Here is a 22,737-nt window from a genome sequence, read left to right on the forward strand (position 1 = left end):
ACAAGGTATAAATCAGGCTCAGAGCACTGTTGAGCAACCCAGCCTCTTGTCATTGTTGTCTTAAACCATGCTGCCTTATGAGATATCAAACACCTCACTGATATGCACTTCACCCACATTGGATTGTTTATCTTGAGTATGTAAATGTCAAAACCTCTCATTCTTCTATTGTTTTGAATCAACAGACTTCAAACAAAAACTCTCTCAGATAAAGGAATCGTGCAGTTCTCTTCTTCAATTCAATTTGAAACTGAAAATGTTCCCCCCTGCCTCCCTCCCCCCTTGTAAGATAGAACTCCATTCATGATCATGTAATGCCGTGCATGACTTTCTATACTTGGCTTTGTGTGTGCCTGCTTTCGATGATCACTGAAATATGTTTACACTTAAACCTCTGCTATACAACTCACAGTGCATTTTGAGATATACACGAAGAAAACAAATCTATGGATTTATGAAGATGTAATATTGGATGCATTTTTTTATCGATGTTAAATGAAAGACTGAAAATGGTTGTTATGGCTTTGTGAAGTGAATTTGCTTTACTGCTGCTGCATTGTCATATCCCTTCTTTTTACATAATTGAATGTGCAGGTCCGTAGAAAAAGCAAGACCTACAAAAACTATATAATTTTGCTTGTTTTTAAAATCACCGTCATGAGTGTCACTGAACAGTCATCACATCTGCAACGCATTTGCCCCTTCACACTCAAATAAATAACCGCTAACTAATCTAAATTATTGTCTCCTTTTTAATCTACAGTATACAGACAGATTTATACAGTGTGTGTGCATGAAAGATGTGACTTTCATCAGCACGAGCACACCAAAAATACAGTATTTATTGGTTTGATATTTTGGAATGGAGATAACACCTACAATTGTCGTCTCTGCGTGATCTCATAAGCGATGTGCTGACTCTCCTAAAACACTCAATAAAGATACAGCAGAGGCCCCCAGCCTGAGTATGCATCCTATATTCACTCCTCCTACTGTATGTTTCCCCGAGTGTTAGGCCTCTCTACTGTATTTTTATTCTTGAATTTTAGAATCATTTTATAGACTGCCCACCTGTATTAATAGAAAAGGAAAGGGACTTTGTATGTACAGTACATGGAATGGAATGTCTGTATTATGGAATGGACGCGAAGCATAGAACAACTTCAACAGTGCTTCTTCTTGACTGGATTCTGTGTCATTCTTTATACCGGGTATTGTGTTTGTAAATAAACCTGTTTGAATTTTAAGACTCATTCACTGATCTTTTGTGTGTGTGTGCGCGCACGTGTGGGTGTGTGTATGTGTGTGTGTGTGTGTGTGTGTGTGTGTGTGTGTGTGTGTGTGTGTGTGTGTGTGTGTGTGTGCGCGCACGTGTGCGTGTGCAGTAGAAAATACTATGATATTAATATTTTTGCTTAATTAATTACTTAACAACTTCCAACTTGGTGGCCCTATTTTGGGAATGTCATCAACATCAAAAAAATGCCAAAAAAAACAAACAATTTGTGGTAGTTAAAGCAACATTTCCATGTTTTTTTCCTGCTATGATGTGGCTTATGACTGCAGCATGACACGTACTACAGTCATGTAATTTCAGTAGGTCAAATGAGCTTTGTCGGCTACTGTCATTCATGGATTGGGCTATCAAATGCTGATAGATAATATATGTTACCATTAATATGCCCTTCTCCTGCACCCCTTCCCCTAGACAGCCTTAGAAGCTAGATCATATGGTATCAGGTGACAGCAATAAAGCTAATGGAATGATTTGGCTCATACACAGGTGCAGATTTGTATTTCAAGTTTATGGAACTGCAGCAGTTCTTTCCATATCAACCAACATCTGGTCCCATTTCAAAATGTTTCTGCTATGGACGTAAATGTCATATAGGCTACTGTAGCTTTTATTTTACTGTATTTCAGTTTAATATTATAATATTGGCAACCAAATGTCTCAACATCTTTGTGACAGGTGTGTGGGAGTATACATGTACAGATGAAAAAATAAAAAAAACTGCCTTCACTTGCTCAATAAAGAAAAACATATGATTGCAACGTCTTTGACCAAAACGTGATTAAACATCATTTCCTCATCGGGCAAGTGATGACAGTATGTGGGTGTTTTTCATTCTCGTGTAAAATTGCAAGATGTCAGAGACAGTGACATCTTGAGTGAAGAAACAGTCAACAACAATATATTTTCCATCAAAAAGTGTCATTGAGCAGGAAAAAGTACACTTTGAAAGTGCACTTCGTCAACCAACAGACCACCTCATGCTTTACATGAGCAGTGCCAGAGAATATTAGGGATAGTTCACACAAAAAAACATTTTTTTTCCCCCATCAAATTATTGGCTTAGGAATGCGACAAAAACTCAAAGAAATCCATGAATTCAAGTCTCCATGGGGTGACTAATCGATAGAAAAAAAAGTCATTTTGGGGGTGAACTATCCCTTTAAGGATTGGACAGCTGATTGCTGGGTTCACTGGGGCCTAGACTGTGGTCTAGTCAAGTTCAATCGTTTTACACTTAAGGAGGTTGAGTTCAGTTCAGTGTATGTATGCACCTGCATGCACCTGAACCCTCACGCGCACGTAAACACATACTTGTGCATGCATACCAGAGTGCGTGTGCATGCATACCAGCGAGCGTGCATGGCATGCATGTGCGTGCGTGCGAGTAAAAGCGAGACGCCCCCGGCCCGTACGTAAAGCGATCCCGACACCATGAATAATGGAGAGTGCCGTAGCAGAGAGGATAAGTTCTCTGTGCAAGGCTCCTTTTTCACAGGGCTTTCTCCCCTGTGGTCACGTGACTGCTGAGGTGGCAGTAATCTTTCATGAGTGTGTCTGTGTGTGTGTGTGTGTGTGTGGCGGCTATATGGGCCGGCGCCGCTCTGGCAGTGGCCCCTGAGTCAGTCTCTGAGTCTGAACCCCGGGTTCAGTGGCCCCGCAGCGCCTCTCAGCAGCCACAGGTCAAATGAATTGTCTTACAGCGTTAGAAACTCAAGGCAGCTCTTACGAAACGAAAGGTCAGGGAAGTGGATGAATTAAAGATGCCCTCGAAGAAGGACAAATCCACACGTTCAGAAGAAACTGAAGAGGCGGATGACGGCGTGCCAAAAGCGAAAGAGAGGAGCGAGACCGCAGACCCGTCGGAGACGAGCCAGGGGAAACACAAGACCGCAGAGGGCTCCGGGGGCCACGAGTCCTCAGGGAAGGAGAAGAAGAAGGGGAAAAAAAGCAGCGATAAGACCAAAGAGAAAAAAAAGAAAGGCAAATCTGACGATGACCCTGGAGGAGGAGGAGATGGTGTGATTGAGGATGAGAAGGAAGGGAGCGAGCAGAACAACAACAATGACATCAAGTCTAAGAGGAAGACATCAGAGAAGCGTACAGAGGCAGTGACCGACAGAGGTCAGGACGACAAGAAGAAGAAAAGCAAGAGCAAAAAATCACCTTCAGAGGAACCAAAGGCGGCGGAGATGGGCTCCAAGAGCAAGTCCAAAGATGGAGAGAAGAAAAAGAAGAAGAAGTCTCACGACGACGAAGACTCCTTGATGGAAGAGGAAGACGACGACGACGAAGAAGAGGGGGATTCCAAGAAAAAGAAGAAGAAGGGCAAGGACAAGAAGAAGTCAAAGAAGGGAGGAGATAGCGACGACGACAAAAAGAAAAAGGGGAAGAAAAAGAGCAAGCAGGTGGACTACGCCGAGCTCTACCAGACCCAGCTTCTGAACTACCTGACGGACTCATCGGACGATTACGATGACGAGTACCACAAGAAGAAAGGTAGGAATCACATGTCACGCAACACCTACAGTCAAACCTAAGATGTTACAATTGTTATCTGTGAGCATGGCATGGGACACCCTACTATATAGCCTGGAAACCAGATGAATCTGCCATTGCAAAAAAAATATTGCCCTCGGCAGATTTGGTCTGGCAACCGCTCAGCTGTGATTGGATTTCACTCCCTCCGAAGTGGTGAGGGACCAATCAGGGCCCAGTATGCAACTATGGGGGGCGGGTTTATCACCAGAGCCATTGTTTGAATTCGCCCCTTTGGAAATGCAGGTTCGTTCCACACAGAGATTCCAGACTAATATTATCTACGCAGTGATATTAGTCTGGCCATGCCAGGCTAGCATGGGACACCCTGCTATGCTGGGAGATCCTCCTGTGATTGTTCTTGGGTGAAAGCTCAGGTATGTTCCACATGAATGACGCTGAACAGAGACTGGGAGGCTGGCAGACAGGTGCTGGGTGCAGGGCCCATGGGCTGGGAACAACGCCGAGGCCACAGACATGGCTGAGAGCCAGAAACACATCCCTATAATAGAATAGAACAGAACCCTGACAGCCCTATTTTGGGCATGTAATTATGGGGGGAAAACCTTCGACATGTGTGTGAAATCAACTATTTCTGAATATAGTCAAAGTAATAAAATAGGCAGGGCTCAAGTGTTTAAGGGCAGTTCATGGAATTCTTTGTCCTCATATTATGACTGAATTTGACCTTCTACTACATTGACCAAAATCAGTATTTGGCACAGAGGTGAAGTGAATTGACAGTTACTTAAAAAACAAGCATGAGCTCAGTTCGGGGCTCTCCCCAGGCTGGCAGAGGGAGGGTAGCGGCCAGGATTACAGCTCAGGCAATGGCACTGGGTGAAAAAAACATGGGTTACAAAAATCGTGGGATGAAAATTTAAGGGGGAAAAAATAATGTTGATTTACATACTGTATTACAGTACGAAAAGGTTATTCAGCCGATCACGTTGCCATTTGAATGGCCTGCCTGTCTTTCAGCTTTCCTCCATGGCCCATTTGTCCGTGCTCAACTCAATGGGTTCATTGGGTTCAGTGTACAGTAATATATTCTAGCCTGTAATGGGCGTACAGATCGGTTAAGTGATTGTGGTTAAACAACATTTAGAGGGAGAGGATAGATGTCTCTGGTCAGTTTTCCTAGGCCACCGTCCATCTGATTTTATCAGGTGTGGTGTGTCTCTTTCTCTTAACCCATTAAGACCGGGAACGCATCTGTGTCATTTTAAGATTTCTTTGGCTATTTGAAAATAGCAGATCTACAAGTTCATAGCGTGGCACCGAGTGCCACGCTATGAACTTGTAGATCTGCTATTTTTTGGGGGGGGAAATCATGAAAATGCGTGCAAATCTTTGAGTGTATATACACTCTTTTAACTAGAATCTTTGCTTCTGAAAGCATTTTGAGATGGGGGCCCGCGACCCAATGCATATAATTTTGGGTGGTCCTAAGATATATATATAACATAAGTAATAAAAAAAAACTGTTAGGATTTAGAAGACATTTGTAGAATCCCCAGAAGCAAAGATTTGAGTTAAAAATGTTCGCTTTAAAAAATATATATATATTCAAAGATTTGCAAAATCAGATCTACAAGCTCATAGCCGCGCTATGAGCTTGAATATCTGCTATTCTTTTAACAGCCAAAGAAATCTAAAAATGACACAGATGCGTTCCCGGTCTTAATGGGTTAATACCCTTTTAATCGGCCTCTCTCCCCTGTTTAATTGGATCTCTATGTCTGTGTCTGATCAAGTATTCTCAAATCGCTTAGATATCAGGTGTCAGCATATCCTTTCCTACACACCTCCTCCTCCTCCTCTGCATATTAGCTGGTCTGTGGTCTGCCATGTGTCTTAACACTGTGTGTACTGTATGCGTGTGTGTGTGTGTACATTGTTAACTAAACCTTCCCCCAGTGTTCAGCCACAACAACACTGATGCTCATACATTAACTACTATCTGAATGCTCTCTGAATCATGCATAGCATTGAAACCGTAGCCATTAGACAGTGGTGGAAAAAAATACTCACATTTTCTACTTAAGTAAAAGTGTCACTACTGCAATGTAGAAATACTCTGCTACAAGTAAAAGGTGTTCAAAATGTTACTCGAGTAAAAGTACAAAAGTATTGGCATCAGAATATACTTAAAGTACCAAAAGTAAAAGTACTAAAATGTTTGAAAATAGCCTATATATAAAACAGGGCTAAAGTGGTTAATGTATGTTTTATAATATAATAATGTATATCTGCAAAGTAACTTGTGACTAAAGTTTTCAAATAATTGTGGTGGAGTAAAAGTACAATATTTGCCTCTGAGATGTAGTGGAGAAGTAAAAGTATTGAACATTGGAAATGCTCCACTAAAGTAAAAGTACCTCAAAATTGTACTTAAGTACAGTGATTGAGTAAATGTACTTAGTTACTTTACACCACTGACTGCCTACTGAAGGGGTGGGAAACCCCATCCCGTCAGGGAGCCTCCCCCCCCCCCTGTCAGTTGTACAGTACATGGTGTGTGAGGACTGCCCATAGTGTCTTGAATCAAGCCGTTTACCATTGTTTTGCCCTCCTGTGCATGCAATATTGAACGCTTTTCAGCTACATAACCCCACACAGGGTAGGGATTTAACATATAGCTTACATTGTCGCTCAGTAACACAACACCACTATACTGTTACCAATGTGTCCTTTCTTATAGACACAATGGATAATAGCAGGGAAGCTATACTGATGAAGGTCTGCTGTGGCATCAGGCCTCATGGACTATAGTTACACACGCGCACACACACACACACACACACACACACACACACACACACACACACACACACACACACACACACACACACACACACACACACACACACACACACACACACACACACACACACACACACACACACACACACACACGATTGAGTGGTGATAATATACAGTTAGATATTTCAATGTTGTCAGCTCATTTCTTTGTGTCATCACTTCCAATTTCACTTGTTTTTAATCTATATCCTGACTGAGTAATCTATCCTGATTGGATAAAATTGGCAGCCTGACCTGAAAATGCATTTTCTGATTAGAAAGAGCTGGAGAGACAAGGAGACTCCTGAACAAACACTCTGTAGCCATGAGTACTATCAGAATATAGAGCTATTTAAACACTTACTTTAACCAAATAAAATCACTTACCCCGCCTTTAAATATTCAAATATCTTATTTTTTAATATTTGCAGGGTAGTTATCCCTGTTTTAAGGGGGTATTAAGGTTTGATCATGGCATTTTTTTTTATCTCATAACAGCAAAGAGTTCACCAATTTCAATGAAAGTGAAAGTGACAGAAGTGACACCTTTTCAAAATACTGTAGCGTCCCAGGCCGAGGAGAGCCTTCCCATCATGCTTAGGGGCACGCCAATAGTTGTCATTGCTCTATTATTGTTATTGTATTATTATGGGATGTGGGGAATGGGTTAGGGGAATTTATGTTTTAACTGCGATTAGTGTCACCGATTGTGCTCCATTTTAGACACTTCTTTTATATATGTCATTCGAGTTGCTTTGGTGTTTGCTTGCTTGACAGGCAGCCATAAATAAAAGTGTATTCCTATTAGAGAGAAGTGGTCAGTATGCTTCCATCGGCCATTACAGTTGTGTAATGTCTTCTGTCAAAGAAATCACTGCTTCCCTCCAGCGTCTTGGACATGTTATGGTCCGACTCCCAGACCACAACAAAGAAGGGAAACAGGCAAGGGATATATGCAAAAAGTGTTTTAAATAGAAGTAATAATTTAAATGGATAAAGCAAAATGTCTCCAACAAAACCCTGGCAGGGAAACTAAACTGCCAAACAAACGAATTACTGAATCAAATAAACAATATGCTCTATGCGGCCATGCTTGGTGTGGCCCAGGTGGAAGAGAAAGAAGCACTGGGAAAGGTGGCTATTTTATAGTGATTGGAGGCCCTGGCCAGCTGCCTCCAATCCTTAATTGCCACCACTCTCCAACCAGGTCCCAGCACACTAAAAGACAGATTAATAAGACACACACACACACACACACACACACAAACCCTGACAAGAGGCCATGGGGCCGTCACAGACAGCATCTTGGGGAAGAGGCTGAGCCAAAATGGCTGTGACGACTCTGCCTCGTGAATGATTCTGCTCACTCACTCCCATGCTCTATGGCATGTGGTTTTCATCCCTTTTCATGTCAAGGTACATTATTTACTCGGCATTTGAGCCACGGAACACCATTTGATGAGATTTAGCCTGACTCAGAGAACATATCGTTATCGTTGGATAAGATTTTGTCCACAATACCTTGCTTTTTTTATTTTATTTTTATCCCACAATTTTGTAACCCCATTTTTTCTACACCCTGGGCACTACCTTCCCTCTGCCAACCTAGGGAGGCCAGGGCCCAGCTCATGCCTCCTTCAATGCATTAGAGCTAACTGACTGGTTGGGAGGCAGTATGGATTACTGCATGTTTTTGTGAGGGTACCTACCCTAGGACACACAGGGAGAACATCCAAACTCCACACAGAAAGGCCCTTTCGCCAACCCCACCTACTGTAGGGTATGGGCACTGATGACGCGGAGGAGAGAACACGCCCCCAGCGCCCACAGCGTCCCCTGTGGGAATCGAACCCAGGACCTTCTAGCTGTGAGGCGACAGCATTCCTTGCTGTATTGATGTGGTACCATAGGAGAGATAACTGGCAAACTTGTTTAGCAGATGTTTAACAATAATTTAACTCTTGAGAGCGTAAAATGAAACCAAATGGAAAAATCGGTTTCATTTTACACTCTCAAGAGTTAAAGATCTAGAAGGGTCTATTTGGTTACCAACTCTCCATCGTTTAGCTGGGGACCACCTGGAACCCCCTCAAGGACCACTGGTGGTCCCCGGACCACTGGTTGAGAACCACTGCTCTATGGTATAGCCACAGTCCAATCCTCTTCACCGGGTAAACAAACAAAAGAGTTATTCCTCAACCTCTGCCGTCACCGGCCATCCCTGGGCCTTATCGCTTGGTCTCACTGGCAACGTATCATTGCTGCTGGCCGTGCCAGGGGTCCCTGACCTCAACCGCTCCCTGCTGCTCCATCCCATCAGGAGCATGGCACTGACCTAGATGAGGTTACCTTAAGGTACAACGGATATGGGCCTATTGACATCTATACCTGGTCCAGGTTGAAATACTTAATTAAAATTAAATTTAATGGCTGGTTGGTTGGACAGCGAAATGGCTGCTCACCTTGCTTCCCCCCCCCCCCCCCTTTCTGTTCATTAATTTGAGTTGGTGTCAAGTGTCTGTACGCCAGAGTGTTCCCAGTGGCGTCAGTTCAGCAAAAGCTAAGGTATGGCAAGGTTAGGGTGGCCAACTCCCAGAGATTAAGATAAGGGAAAGAGACACCTTACTTGGGCGTTTTTTTCTGGATGGCACCTTGCCATACCCAATTGACACCCCTGAGTGTTCCTATAGAAAGAAGTTGCTAGGGTGCTTGATTTCCAATACACTGAACTAAGGGCATAGCAGCAACACATTGGAAAACACTGAAAAGTATAGCAGGAAAAAGAATGGAGGATGAGCGAGGAGTGTGGACCCATTACTGAGCTATAAGCTATAAGTAGAGCAATCCTGACTAGGGTGTTTATTTTGGGAGGCTCCGGGGAAACTGTGCAATGTCATGCTTAACCGCTTAAGTCCTGTTCAAACGTTTTCAAAAAGAGATGATCTATAAGCTCCTCTGAGCTTGTAGATCTGCTATTTTGGGAAAATGTTTGAACATTTTAAAACATTTGCCTATATAATGGCATGTCCAAAATAAGGATGCCATGATGAAAGCGGTTAATTAATATGTATAAATCAGGCTTAACACTTGCTAACTATAGCGTTATCAAACAACCCTGTCGAGACACATCCTTGTTCATACATGCGTGGGTGACTGGGTGTAAACTCTGTCTGTCTGTCTGTCTGTCTGTCTGTCTGGTAGCTGTCAAATTCATCAAATGAATTGCTGTGGTGAAACATGAGCCAGGTGTGGCTGGCATGTTACCATGGTTACTAGGCAGACACTGCAGATTCGCTGCAGTCATGCATGAAAGGAAACATTACACTGCTCAAAAGCAGTGCTGCAAAGTTTTTTACATCATTGTACCATGTCCGAGAATGTCTTTCTGTTAACATTTGATACTGTATTGTAGGCCTGACCTCGATTATTCCAATAGTCGACTAATCAGCCGAGGGGAGTCTGAGTCGACTGACAATCTCTTAGTCGAATTATGAGTCATTATTCGACTGAGAGATTGGCCTAATTTGTTAAATTAATTAACTTATAGTTTGCCAAAAATAGGATATACATCATGATTTACTGGGAGAAAGCAAGCAAGTATATATTAAATCAGACATTAAGCACCCCTACAGCCCAATGGAATGTTCCTCTATTGCATAACATCTTTCTTGCATGATTCGACTGAGAGATTGGCAGTCGAATCAGACTGATTCCACTGCCAATCTCTCAGTCGAATCATGCAAAAAAAAAAGAAGGAAAAAAAGTTTAAAAAATCAAAAAAATATATTATTATTTTTAATTTTTTGGTGTTGCATTAGTCGACTATTAGTCGACTATAGGCAACATTTGGCCAATCAGATTCGACTATAGAAATCCTTAGTCGGGGACAGGCCTACTGTATTGTGTGGTCCCTTCACCCTTGTGATTTAGATGTTGCATAACACACACACTCTCTCTGTCTCTCTCTGTCTCTCTCTCTGTCTCTGTCTCTCTCTCTGTCTCTCTCTCTGTCTCTCTCTCTCTCCATTTTCTTTTAGTATACGAGGTGGTAACTGTCACTGGTGATGTCAAAGGAGCAGGCACCGATGCCAATATCTTTGTTAGTCTATTCGGAGAGTATGGTGTGACTCCAAAAGTGCACCTGGCCAGCAAGTGAGTTTTTTTCCCCCACACCTTCAACTCAGTTAAACAATTTCTTATAAACCAGTGATTCTCAACCCTTTTCATTTCAGGGTCCCCCAGTTTGATATGAACTAGTCCATGGACCCCCATTGTGTAAGCACATGTAAAATCCATGAGAAGAACAGAACCAAATGGACCTGTCTATTTGGTTCCATTTGTAGTTATTTGGTTATTTGGTTACTATCAAACATTTAGCTGGGGTCCCCCCCTCAACGACCCCTGGGGGTCCCTGGACCCCACTTTGAGAACCACTGCTTTTATCAACAAAGTCCAATGGCCTTTACCCTTACTGTGATATTGTCTGGGAAAGGAGTTGGGATTTAATGAGTCACTTTTATGATAGCTTTTAAATACTGGTGCTGTAGTGCTGTATACATCAATCATAGTTTATGTTGTATGTGTTGTTTGGCGAGGTGGATAGCAGGTATTGGAAAATATATATATATTCATGTCAACTTTTAACTGTTAACCTTTTTTGTTCCTCTAATCCCTCAGCACAGAGAAGAGGTATTGTCTTATGAGATGCTTATGTTGTTTTACACCTGCGTATACTTCAGGCGCTGTATAAGAGAGTATTCCTGTTATGTGGACAACTTACAAAGTGTTGTCTCACCTGCTGTGACCTCCGATGGGCAGATATATTATGAAATCAATGAGAGAACAAACTGCTAGCCCTCACTGCTAAACTGTTATTGCCTTCAGTGTATTTATCACAATTGGTATACCTGCCCTTGTAGGCAATTTACACTGACCCTGACCTCTGAAGCAAGAGGACAACTATATATTCCAGAGGTACAATTGAGGTGCAGGAATCTCTCCTCTATACAGTAGAATCGGACACTCGGACGCATATCTGGAGTAAGGATGAACTACGTGACATGGCAGGTCTTCTGTTCCATTTCAAACGTAAATGAAAGAAGACCACGATGTCATTACTGTTTATTGATTGATGTATTTATTGACAAGAATGCATAATGCATTAGAGCTCACTGCCATTGTAGATGTTATCAGGAGGACTCAGGAGAAGCGGTGCTGCTCTTATCTCTGCACACATGGACCGGTAGATATAAGGTTGCGTGTACAGGATAGGATATACCAGCACAGGTGTTAGGCCTGCTACTGTACTCCCTGTCTGTCACTCGCACACCGTGGAGCAGCAGCATTGTTCTGCCCCACAGACAAAACAGCAACCAATAATCATGAATAATAATCATGAATAATAATCTTATGCACTCTTTGGAATAGAATGAATGTTTATTTGTTATAATTTAGACAACTTTATAATAACAACTTGAGTCCTATACTGTACATCGTCACACGGCAAATAGAGAAAATAGCGTGATCTACAGTACAAGCCCACAACACGTCACGACACGATGCATTGTGAGTTTGCAGATCTGCTATAGTTTCACTATTTCTGAACATTTTGAAGATTCCGATTTTCTAGAAATTCTTGGAAATCTTCATTTTTCTTTTAACACATTTCTAGAACCTTTTAGGGATTTGTTTGCCTGTAATGACTTTCCCCCAAATAGTGCCACCAGTTTCAAAGTCGTTCCATTGCATAGCAACAACAACAACAACAACATCAATGAAGAGGAGTTTCACCTTACTCCAATAGATATTAGGTCCTACCTGTATTATGTCTAACGTCAGAGAACTCTTTTCAGCATGATACTGGTAAGTGATGGATGCTACTGTATGGATCTCAACACATCTGTCTGTCTGATTGACCGATCAATCAAGACAGAGACAAAAAACACAAAGCGTTTGGAATTCCAATGTAATTAACACACGTTCCAATTGCATGAATTCCAAAGTTTGTGTGAGGGTTTGCTTTTTCCTCTGCAATGTCTTCTCAGAATTCTCTCTCTTTACAGGACAGGCTGTGTTCGTGTGTGCTGTCTGTGTCTATACAACTGCTGTCCGTCTGTGATTCTTCTTGTCTACTGTATGCTCTTTGAGCCATAATTAGTGCATGCTACCATGTCCTTGTCAGCAGATTAAATATTGGCCATTATCGCAGGCAGGGGAGCGTAGGAGGAGATCTGGGTCACAGACAATAGCAGGTACCCTCTATTGTCGGGGAGGAAGGGTGTCTGATTCAGCAGAGTGTGCAGGAGGAGCTCAGTCATCCACATAGACCCATGGCTCATCACTCTGATGATGGCTGAATGGGACATGAAACCCTAGGCCAGTGATTACACGTCTTAATTTCAAGGAGGACCCCCCCAGTGTGATATGCAGCAGGCCACAGACGACAGACCCCCCATTTCATACATATATGTATTTTATTTTTCTTATCTCTGGGACCTCAATCTACACACTGTAAAAACCCTCAGTGTTAATTTAACTCTAATTGGTTCCATGTGTACACTCTCAGAGTACAGTCCCATACGGGTCCATTTGGTGCTTGGTCCCCGGCACCAACTTTGAGAAACAGTGCCCTATAGGCTGATTTTGTTTTCCAGTTGAAGTAAAAAATTACAGCAGGTAAACATGGCAGACTAAAGCAACACAGTTGCATCTATTCAAATTAACAAGGGGTGCGTTAGATGTAGGTGTGCCAGGATTCATGTAGCCTACAAGTATAACAACGGTATTGTCAATGCAAATTACATCTACTACAAGTATAGTACACCCATTATTGATCTCATTAGCCGCCTCTGTGTTGCCTGGTGTACTATCTGAGGTCAGTCTTTATGCAGCCTGCCAGGTTTTTACCCTGCTGTAGTGTTTTTTTTAACTGAACTGGAAAACAAACCATCTACAAAATGGTTCCATCACATTTTTAGGAGCAGGAGGAGGCTCATCACTGTGAGGAGCTGGAGATGAAGGAATTATACTAATAAGGATATGGAGTTAATTTGAGCCCATGCTCTCTTATCTTTGTATGGACTATATCTCCCAACATTATTAACACCTCCCACCCCCTCTCAAATGTTCATTCACACGCACGCGCGCACACACTTTGATATCTCACATTGTGCCTTTCCAAAATTACAGGAGTCGAACGGCATTTGAGAAGAATAAGACGGATGTGTTCCGCATCAAAACACACAACGTGGGGCCAATCAAGAAGCTCAGGTACTGCATAGTGAACTAAGCGATTCAATTATCATACTAAAACTGAATGATGTAATAATTAATTAATAATATCATCAATTTACTTAGTTGACTGAAGTCACGCAGGGCTCTATACCAGGCACCCTCATGTTTTCACTCTACACTAAATATCTTTGCTGAAAACAGCAGATCTAGAAGCTCACAACACGCCACAACGTTTTCTGAGTTTGTAGATCATTAATTATCCCCGAATGTTCATCCCAGAATAGGAACACTAGGATTCAAGTGTCTAATGTTACATTCAAAATAATTATTGAATAAACATTCAAGTCAATGGTTATGCCAATAGCTACTGGATTGACCACATAATCACTAATGTCCTCGCTTCCAATCTGACTGGAGACCATTGTGTTTCCTGTGTCTACTATCTAAATAAAATAAACAAAACCGATGAAAATCCTATCATTTTCTGTATGTTGCAGCTATACAGAACAATAATAACAACATCAGCTTACAAAATTGAGTCAGAACCCTTTCATTTTCCGGCAAGGCTGCTTTGGGGATTTCATTAAGTGATGTTATTGGGTTAAGCCCCATCTGTTGTTGATGGTTTATGTCTTACTGCTGGGGCTACTCAAGCTTTACGTGCGTCACACAGACAAAAGTGAAAGCGGGCAACCAGATTACAGCAGAGATGGTAGAACATGGATACGCTGTGACACCGTGGGATGAAAACACAGCTTTAATGCAGAGGCTGTAGCGATGTTGCATAATCATGGCCTTGTGGTTTGTAGTGATTCTCCACAACGTATTGTGGAGAATTAAGCACTACTTTTAAACGCTAACAATCCAAATAATGTGGGGAAAAACAGTACCTATGTTATAATTTGGTATAATCATAAACAATGTATAGGTTATATGGGCCTACTGTACATTCTGGAAATCAGTGTTTGACGCGTCACCAGACTTTCCACCTCGGAAGAAAGCCTGGTATTCGTTTCTAAATGGCTGTGTGATCCAGTGTAGGCCAGCCCACGCCTATACTGAAAAAAAACAAAAAACGGAAAAAAACCCTGTGGTTCTGGGTGTTGCGGGTTCCGGTTTTTCGGCGCCGCTTTGTTTTGGTTCCCCCTGTTGGCATTCAAATGCTAAATCGAGTATAACTACTAGTTTAGTCTCACCAGTCGCTACGAGTTGGAATAAAGGATGGATACACCAAACAAACTATTCCTATAAGCTAAACTACGCCGCATCAAGGGTTTTATTGGGTAGGCCCTAAAATTATGATGCCCTTGATCGCAGGGAATTATTTTTGGTGACACCAGCACCCTTGGTTCTGGCCGTGGGTTCTGGCCACCTGATGACGCTCTCCCGAACGGATCAGAAACCCAGGCTGTGTTTGAACAGCTAAAACTGCCCCGCCCCTAAAAAACACACAGCCGTTTTGTGATGTCATGAGGAGTGGAAGAAGTTCACCCTGGTAAACTCACCCAAGCTCTGTAGTCGGTATAAACAAATACAAGGATACTTCTATCATCAATATACATTTATTTTCATATTTTTAACAGAGAGGATTCCACAGCACTGCAAATAGCTGCCTTTGAATGCAAGACATACAATGTACATTTTGAAAGTATGTACATTGGGCACACATTAAGTTCTTCTGAGAAGTGAAAGTCTGTTATTCAATGTGTGCCCGAGAAAAAGTACAAAAGTAGTTTTCAAGCGTTTAAAATGTGTAAAACTCTTTTGAAAATAGCAGATCTACAAGCTTGTAGATCAGCTATTTTCAAATAGCCGAAGAACATATAAAGGTAGGCCTATACTGTAAGGCTGAAGTGGTGGAATGTTTTGTAATAATAATCAAAAAGTAACTGCATAATCAAAAAAAAAAAAAGCATGGTTTCAAATAATTTCTAATATATATACAGTATGGAGTAAAAGTTCAATATTTGCCTCTGAGATGCAGTAAAGTAGAAGTAAAAGTATTGAAAATATGTAATACTCCAGTAGGCCCTAAAATTACCTAAAATGTAATATATGTGTGTATGTCTCTCTCTCTCTCTCTCTCTCTCTCTCTCTCTCTCTCTCTCTCTCTAATTGGGGGGGGGGGGGGCTTTTCTACCACGACCACCCCCCAGTTTCCACTGACTTGTCACCTCCAAAGCCCGTATTTCTCCAGACATGTACAAATGCAAAACATAAGGTGCTTGGTTACCCGCTTGCTCCAAATGTTAACTCGTCCTACGGGGTAGTTGTGCAATGTATTAGTCCATATTTCTCAATAAATAAGTGTTTTAATCCCGTCTGTCTTTTTAGGACGGCTCAAGCGAAGCGAGCCGTCCTCTATGGAGAGAGATCAAAGGCAAGTGAGGTATGTGGGAGTTAACCTCTCGAGCTATATAAAGAGAGGAGGTGGCTTAGGCGAAAAAGGGGCGTAACGGGGCGTGATTTGGTCAGGGACTCTCTGTTTGTGGGAAAAAGGGGGCGGTCTTGGTAAAAAAGGGTCTGGAACGCGTCGTCATTGCTTCGTTGCCACCGATTGGTTGCTGCAACTTGGCTTCATGCAGGGCGACGCCCCCTCTTTGCTCCAAACACCGATTGGTTGCTGGCTTCATGCAGGGAGACGCCCCCTCTCACGCCCCCTCTCAGGTCTGAACATGCCCCCTCTCACAACTGAACATGTTTGCACCGCCGCCATTGTTCCAACACCAGTGTCCGCCCACGCAGCCTAAAGCCCCGCCCTCCCCTCTACACACTGAGTTAGTTCTTCATGCAGTATCACTCTGCAGAGGCATCAGAATTTTGTATTAAATTATAGAATGCACCAAAACATTAATAAGTGTCGACTTGAATCTATTTAAGCCACAATAAAGCCCCGCTTTTATTTTTGATATTTTTTGGGGGTTTATTTCGCATAGTTTTAGATGATTTTCCGTGCACATTTCTTCATTTAAGCATCGCGAGCTGCGAACGGCCTTTTTGCATGTAGTTGAAGCGCAAGGGGGGGAGAGAGTCGCAGATAGACAGCTGGAGAGTTGAATAACCTCTTCAAATAACCAGATTTATTTACCAAAGTAGCCTATGTAGGCGACCTACATGTTTATGTTTTAGCTTAGACACGGGTAGCCTACAATAGTTGGTAGATGATTGGTTTCTTTTAGGAGCGCTTTGTGATGCACCGTGCAGTTAAATCCGCGGTGTCAATAAATTCCACTGCCCGCTCTTTGATGAGTCCTCCATCCTCCATGAATCGAATACAAACTGCAACTAGTTCCCGTTTGGAAAGCGGAAAATCTTTATACGCGAGTAGGCCTATTGCAAAATATTGTCCAATGTCCACTGAGTTCAGCCTTTATTTTACCAAGCAGGACTGATGCTGCAGCCTGAAGCAGCTTGTCCTGAAAGTGGTTTAGGCGGTCGATCGCGGTGGCTACCGTTCGTTTAGGCGTCCTCGCGTCGATGAGTTTGCTCTGGACAAACTTTTTTTTTTACGCTGGTGCCATTGCTGCCTCTCTGCTGTCTCAACAATCAAAAATGAAGAGAACGAGGCCAGGACATGTGTGTGCTGTTTATATTGTGCGCTTATGTCATGACGTAGAAAACCGGTTCTGTGAATGAGGGACACAGACAGACACATTTCACACTCGAGTGTGAAATGGGATTCTGAGAATACACATTGGCTCAATTGCTCAAAAGACCCAACATCCTCCAGACACGCAGGACGTAGAGAGAATGGATGTGTATTACGTTATTTGTCAGCCTTAAGTATAGGGGCGATATTCATAGTAAATACACAAAAAGCTGTCTGGCGGAAGGAAGGCACAGTGGCCCTCATTTATCAACGCGGTGCAGCCCGAATAATGAACGTACGGCGATATCACCGCACCTTTCGGCATTTATCAATATATCCTGACGAGGCCTTCATCCTACTTTACGCTGAGATCTCACGTCTGCCGAGACCAGTTGTTGACGTTGCCTGCGCCCGTTTATTCCATTCTAGACCTGCGGAGCAGACGGTCTGACAGGCATCTGGACACATATATCCACTCCAAAATGTATATCTACACTAATAAATAATCCCTGTGAAAATATAACATTTTATAAAGTAATTTAAACAAACTGCTTTAACAGTCACTCGGTTAAGCTTGCAGATCTGCATGGCTGCGTTGGCTATTTGAAAATAGCAGATCTACAAGCTCACAACAGGTCCCATTGCGACGCGTTGTGAGCTTGTGGATCTGCTATTTTCAGCGCAGCAGCGATTCTGCGAGATAATTTTCGGTAATTTTCTACAAACTTACAGTAGCTTGTCCTATGTTATGGAGTTATGTCATAGAGAGTTATGTAGGCTACACAACCTGGCTGGGTTAAGGATATAAACCCGACGCTCCAATATTAACGTGGCGGCACGGAATCACTGCATTCCGCCCGAGTCTCAAAATGCACAATTTGTGAGCGCCATCATGTTCACACATTACAACAACAATAAGGCTCAAACCCATTCAGGGACATTAATCACTCATACAAAATGTTTTGCATCAATGAAGTCAATAACATGCTATTCAATCTGTCGCATCATACACATGGACATAGTAAATGCATCTGTATGTTTACACATTGAAATGTGAAAACATAGTGGAGCACAATAGCATAAGTGTAATGTCACCTTAAACATGTAGGCTAGCTTTGTTGTTTTATAGCAATAGTATATAAATGCATTTCCTGTCATCAAACCTATGTATTCCTTTTTACGTTACTGTATGTGTTGTTTAGCATAGGACGACCACAACAACATTCAGGTCAGCTGTTTGTAACATCGCATCCGGGGTACTACAGCCAACGTCATTGTCAAGACAACATAGAGAGTGTGTGAATGAATACCAGTCATTTCGCCCTTTCCGCACTTCGCCCAAAAAACACAACTACTACACATAAAACCGATACTGACTTTTGGTAATTTATTAACACACACACACACACACACACACACACACACACACACACACACATACACACACACACACACACACACACACACACACACACACACACACACACACACACACACACACACACACACACACACACACACACACATGGTTACTAAACTACTAATACTTTTGCAGTAGCAGTAGGTTATTTAACTGTAAACAGAAAACACACAAATGGAAAATACTATTAAAACTACGCAAACAACATGTATAATAAAATAACACACAAAATGACCATTTTCCATGCACAATTGTTTACCAGCTCGCATTCAACGTGCAGTCGTTCTCTTATGCTGGGATGAAATGCTCTTTCAGATGTAAACAACTTTACTGCGCATGTGCAAGACCACTCGTGGAATAGATCGATAGATAGATACAGTATGCATTTAAAAAAAAAAATCTCAATAGCACAATACCTCCCTACAGCAAACCACATCCCATCTTCACTTTTAAAGACCCACCCACACAACAGCATTACTTCAATTCACGTCTACACAAAGTAGCTTCAATGATGTACATGTTAATGCTTTATACCTTTTCATGCCACCTCATGCATTGTTTTTCTCCTCTGAATGTACATAGCCATGGCAGGATATGGCCTTCGGCATAAGGTCTTACAGTGGCCTTCATGTAACATCACTGGTAATTAGAGTCCGACCGATAGGGATTTTTGTGACCGATACCGATAACCGATTTTAGAGAGGTTTGGATTATATCGGTCACCGATAACCGATATGCAACCGATATTGTGAATTTTATTAGCTGGAATGAAAATAGGCCTTTTCTGTTTTTTGTTTTTTTACATTTACTCAAGTACTGTACTTAGGAAATTTTTTAGTAAAATTTTGAGGTATTTTTTTTACTATTATTATTATTAGTAGTAGTAGTAGTAGGCTAGTAGTAGTAGTAGTAGTAGTAGTAGTAGTAGTAGTAGTAGTAGTAGTAAAGTATTGGAAAGTATTTCCAATTTTCAACACTTTTACTTCTACTCCATCTCAGAGGCAAATATTATACTTTTACTCCACTACAATTATTTGAAAACTTTAGTTACTTGTTACTTTGTAGATTAAGCTCTAGAATATTATAAACAACACACACATTAACCACTTCAGGCCTACACATATCTGCCATTTGAAAATAGCAGATTTACAAGCTTGTAGATCTGCTATTTTCCAAAGATTTTTATACATTTGAAATCTTGTTGAACAGGACATCGTGACAGTCGACCGTCGTGTATCCATGGCTATTACTCCCTCTAACATTTCCCATGTTTTTAGCAGTGGTGGAAAAAGTACTCAAATTCTTTACTTAAGTAAAAGTACCAATACTGCAATATAGAAATACTCTTGTTACAAGTAAAAGTCCAGAATTCAAAATTTACTTGAGTAAAAGTACAAAAGTATTGGCATCAAAATGTACTTAAAGTACCAAAAGTAAAAGTACTAAATATTTGAAAATAGCAGATCGAGCTTGTAGATCGGCTAGGTATAAAATAGGGTTAAAGTGGTTAATGTATGTTTCATTATATCATAATTTATATCTGAAAAGTAACTAGTAACTAAAGTTTTCAAATAAATGTAGTGGAGTAAAAGTACAATAGTTGCCTCTGAGATGTAGTGGAGTAGTAGTAAAAGTATTGGAAATTGGAAATACTCAAGTAAAGTACCGATACCTCAAAATTGTACTTAAGTACAGTACTTGAGTAAATGTACTTAGTTACTTTCCACCACTGTTTTTTAGTGTATTGAAATAATGTCATGCATATTTGTCCAGTGCATAGCCTACTGCAGGCCTTGTTGACTAGATTTAGGAGAGATTTTTAAGCTCTTGCTCCTGAAATGATCGATTATTTTTAAGGGGAAACGCCATCATTTAACATGCAAGTCAATGGGTGAGAAGGAGATTGCCAGGCACAAATGGTAGTGTAGGTAATTAATGTATTTGTGCAAGATGACCCTGCTACTGTATATAAAATGTGTATATTACTCGTTCATCATGGTTCGTGTTCAAATAGCTCAATCCAAAATATAATGCTGTAGGCCTAAGTGTTAAGGTTGTTACACACCGGGCGATTTTTTCGTGCGAATAATGCGTTTTTTTTTAAAAACCTTATAAAGTCAATGGCTCCGTACATGGAGCGAAAAAGCGAAAAAGCGAAGCGAAAAAAAAGGGTCTTTTAATTATTCGGAACGAGTCCGAATTTTGCGTATATTCGCTATTTTCGCCGGTGTGTAAGGACCTTAAGGCTGTATTTACGCACCTGCTTAATTGTAATTAATGCTTCAACATAATTATGACCGGTATTTTTTATCAGATGTCTGATAAATTTGATTCATTCCGGACATTGGGACCAGCAGGTTACAATCCTATATCGCAACCCCTGGTATACCACATTGCTTAGCAGAGTTCAGTGATGCAAATGCATGTCAAGTTGATCAACAGATTGTATTATTCCCCAATGCAATAACAGTACTGAAATGAAGGCTATAAGGGCAATAATGGGAGCCCTTTTTTTTTACTTCAAAGTTACTTTTCACAGTAACGCATTACTTTTTGGTGTAAGTAACTAGTAAAGTAACTGAGTTACTTTTAAATGAAGTAACTAGTAATGGCATTGGTAACTGGTCACTGGTTTTCAGTAACTAGCACAACACTAGCACAACACTACAACGGTGTCTAACCGAGAGTTATACTTCTCCAGTACAACGGTGTCTAACCGAGAGTCCATGCAGATCACAGTTGACAAATATTATATATTATCAGAGCTATTATTAATGTTATCGGTTTTATCGGGATGACGTCATAATTCCTGATATCGAACCGATAATTATCGGGCCGATACTTATCGTGCACTAATAATTTTATCGCGAATTATTTTTATATTTTTCTCTGTTGTTGGTGACAACTCTAGTGCGTCCCATGGACGCCACGACGGTGTCATGAATGCGTCCTTTCACAATATTGTGCGTCAGCGACGCAGGACGCAGGCCTATGAGCATCTCTGCTCAGTGCGGCTGCAGAGTTCATGTGCAACATCTTGCATGCATGGCTGTGGCTTTACAGTTTTCCTTCGCCGTGTCTGTAGGTCCCCCCCAGGGACCCCCAAGGGTCTCCAGGGACCCCTAAGGGGGGGGGGGGGGGGGGGGAACGCGGACCTCCTTTTTTTTTTTTTTTTTTCATCCCATGCTTTTGGACCCCCAAAACTATTTTCTTTTTTTTGGGGGGGGGGGGGGGGGGGGGGGCCTGCGCCGTCCATCATGACATCTATGTCATTCTTTCTTGTTTCCCCCTCGTTTACTTCCTGTTTACATTGAGTGTAATAACGGATGCGCTTCGTCACTCCCGCCCATTGGGAATTTCCGACAGAATCGGCCACAGACGTGATTAAAACACTTATTTATTGAAAAACATGGACTAATACATCGCACAACTACCCCGTAGGGTGAGTTAACATTTGGGGCACGCGGGTAAGCACCTTATATTAAACATTTGTACATGTTTGGAGAAATACGGGCTTTGGAGGTGACAATTCAGTGGAAACTGGGGTGGAGAGTCTTAATCTAAGGCAGGGGTCTTCAACGTTTTCAGGCCAAGGACCCCCTAGCTGAGAGAGAGATGAAGCAGGGACCCCCTACTCTATATTGTATAAAATTTTACTTAGTCTGCTCTTTTTTCCCTCTACACCTATAGCCTCAAAAATAGCAGATCTACAAGCTCACGCTTGTAGATCTGCTATTTTCGGCTAATGTTCCCCTCAGAAAAGGGGTTCTAGGGTTCAAGTGGTTAATGGAAAAAAAACGAAAAAATCACACAAAGATTTGGCGGACCCCCTATAGTAGCTCTGAGGACCCCCTAGGG

At 41.8% G+C, this 22,737-nt stretch overlaps 2 protein-coding genes across 2 annotated transcripts in view; one reads left to right on the forward strand and one right to left on the reverse strand.

Annotated features, from left to right (window-relative positions):
* Nucleotides 1-22,737, reverse strand: part of pdcl (phosducin-like) — a 104,355-nt gene that overhangs the window by 56,446 nt on the left and 25,172 nt on the right. The gene's annotated exons all lie outside the window — the stretch shown is intronic.
* loxhd1a (lipoxygenase homology PLAT domains 1a) overlaps nt 3,487-22,737 on the forward strand; it is a gene marked incomplete at both ends in the record, with an annotated part of 84,273 nt that continues 65,022 nt past the window's right edge. Inside the window, 3 exons of the mRNA XM_084047521.1 lie at nt 3,487-3,793; nt 10,675-10,789; nt 13,826-13,906. Of these exons, the coding sequence (XP_083903647.1) occupies nt 3,487-3,793; nt 10,675-10,789; nt 13,826-13,906 (503 nt within the window). The remainder of the gene's footprint in view (nt 3,794-10,674; nt 10,790-13,825; nt 13,907-22,737) is intronic.

This window comes from Gymnoscopelus microlampas (assembly GCF_963454915.1).
Source record: "Gymnoscopelus microlampas genome assembly, chromosome: 21".
Classification (NCBI taxonomy): Eukaryota; Metazoa; Chordata; class Actinopteri; order Myctophiformes; family Myctophidae; genus Gymnoscopelus; species Gymnoscopelus microlampas.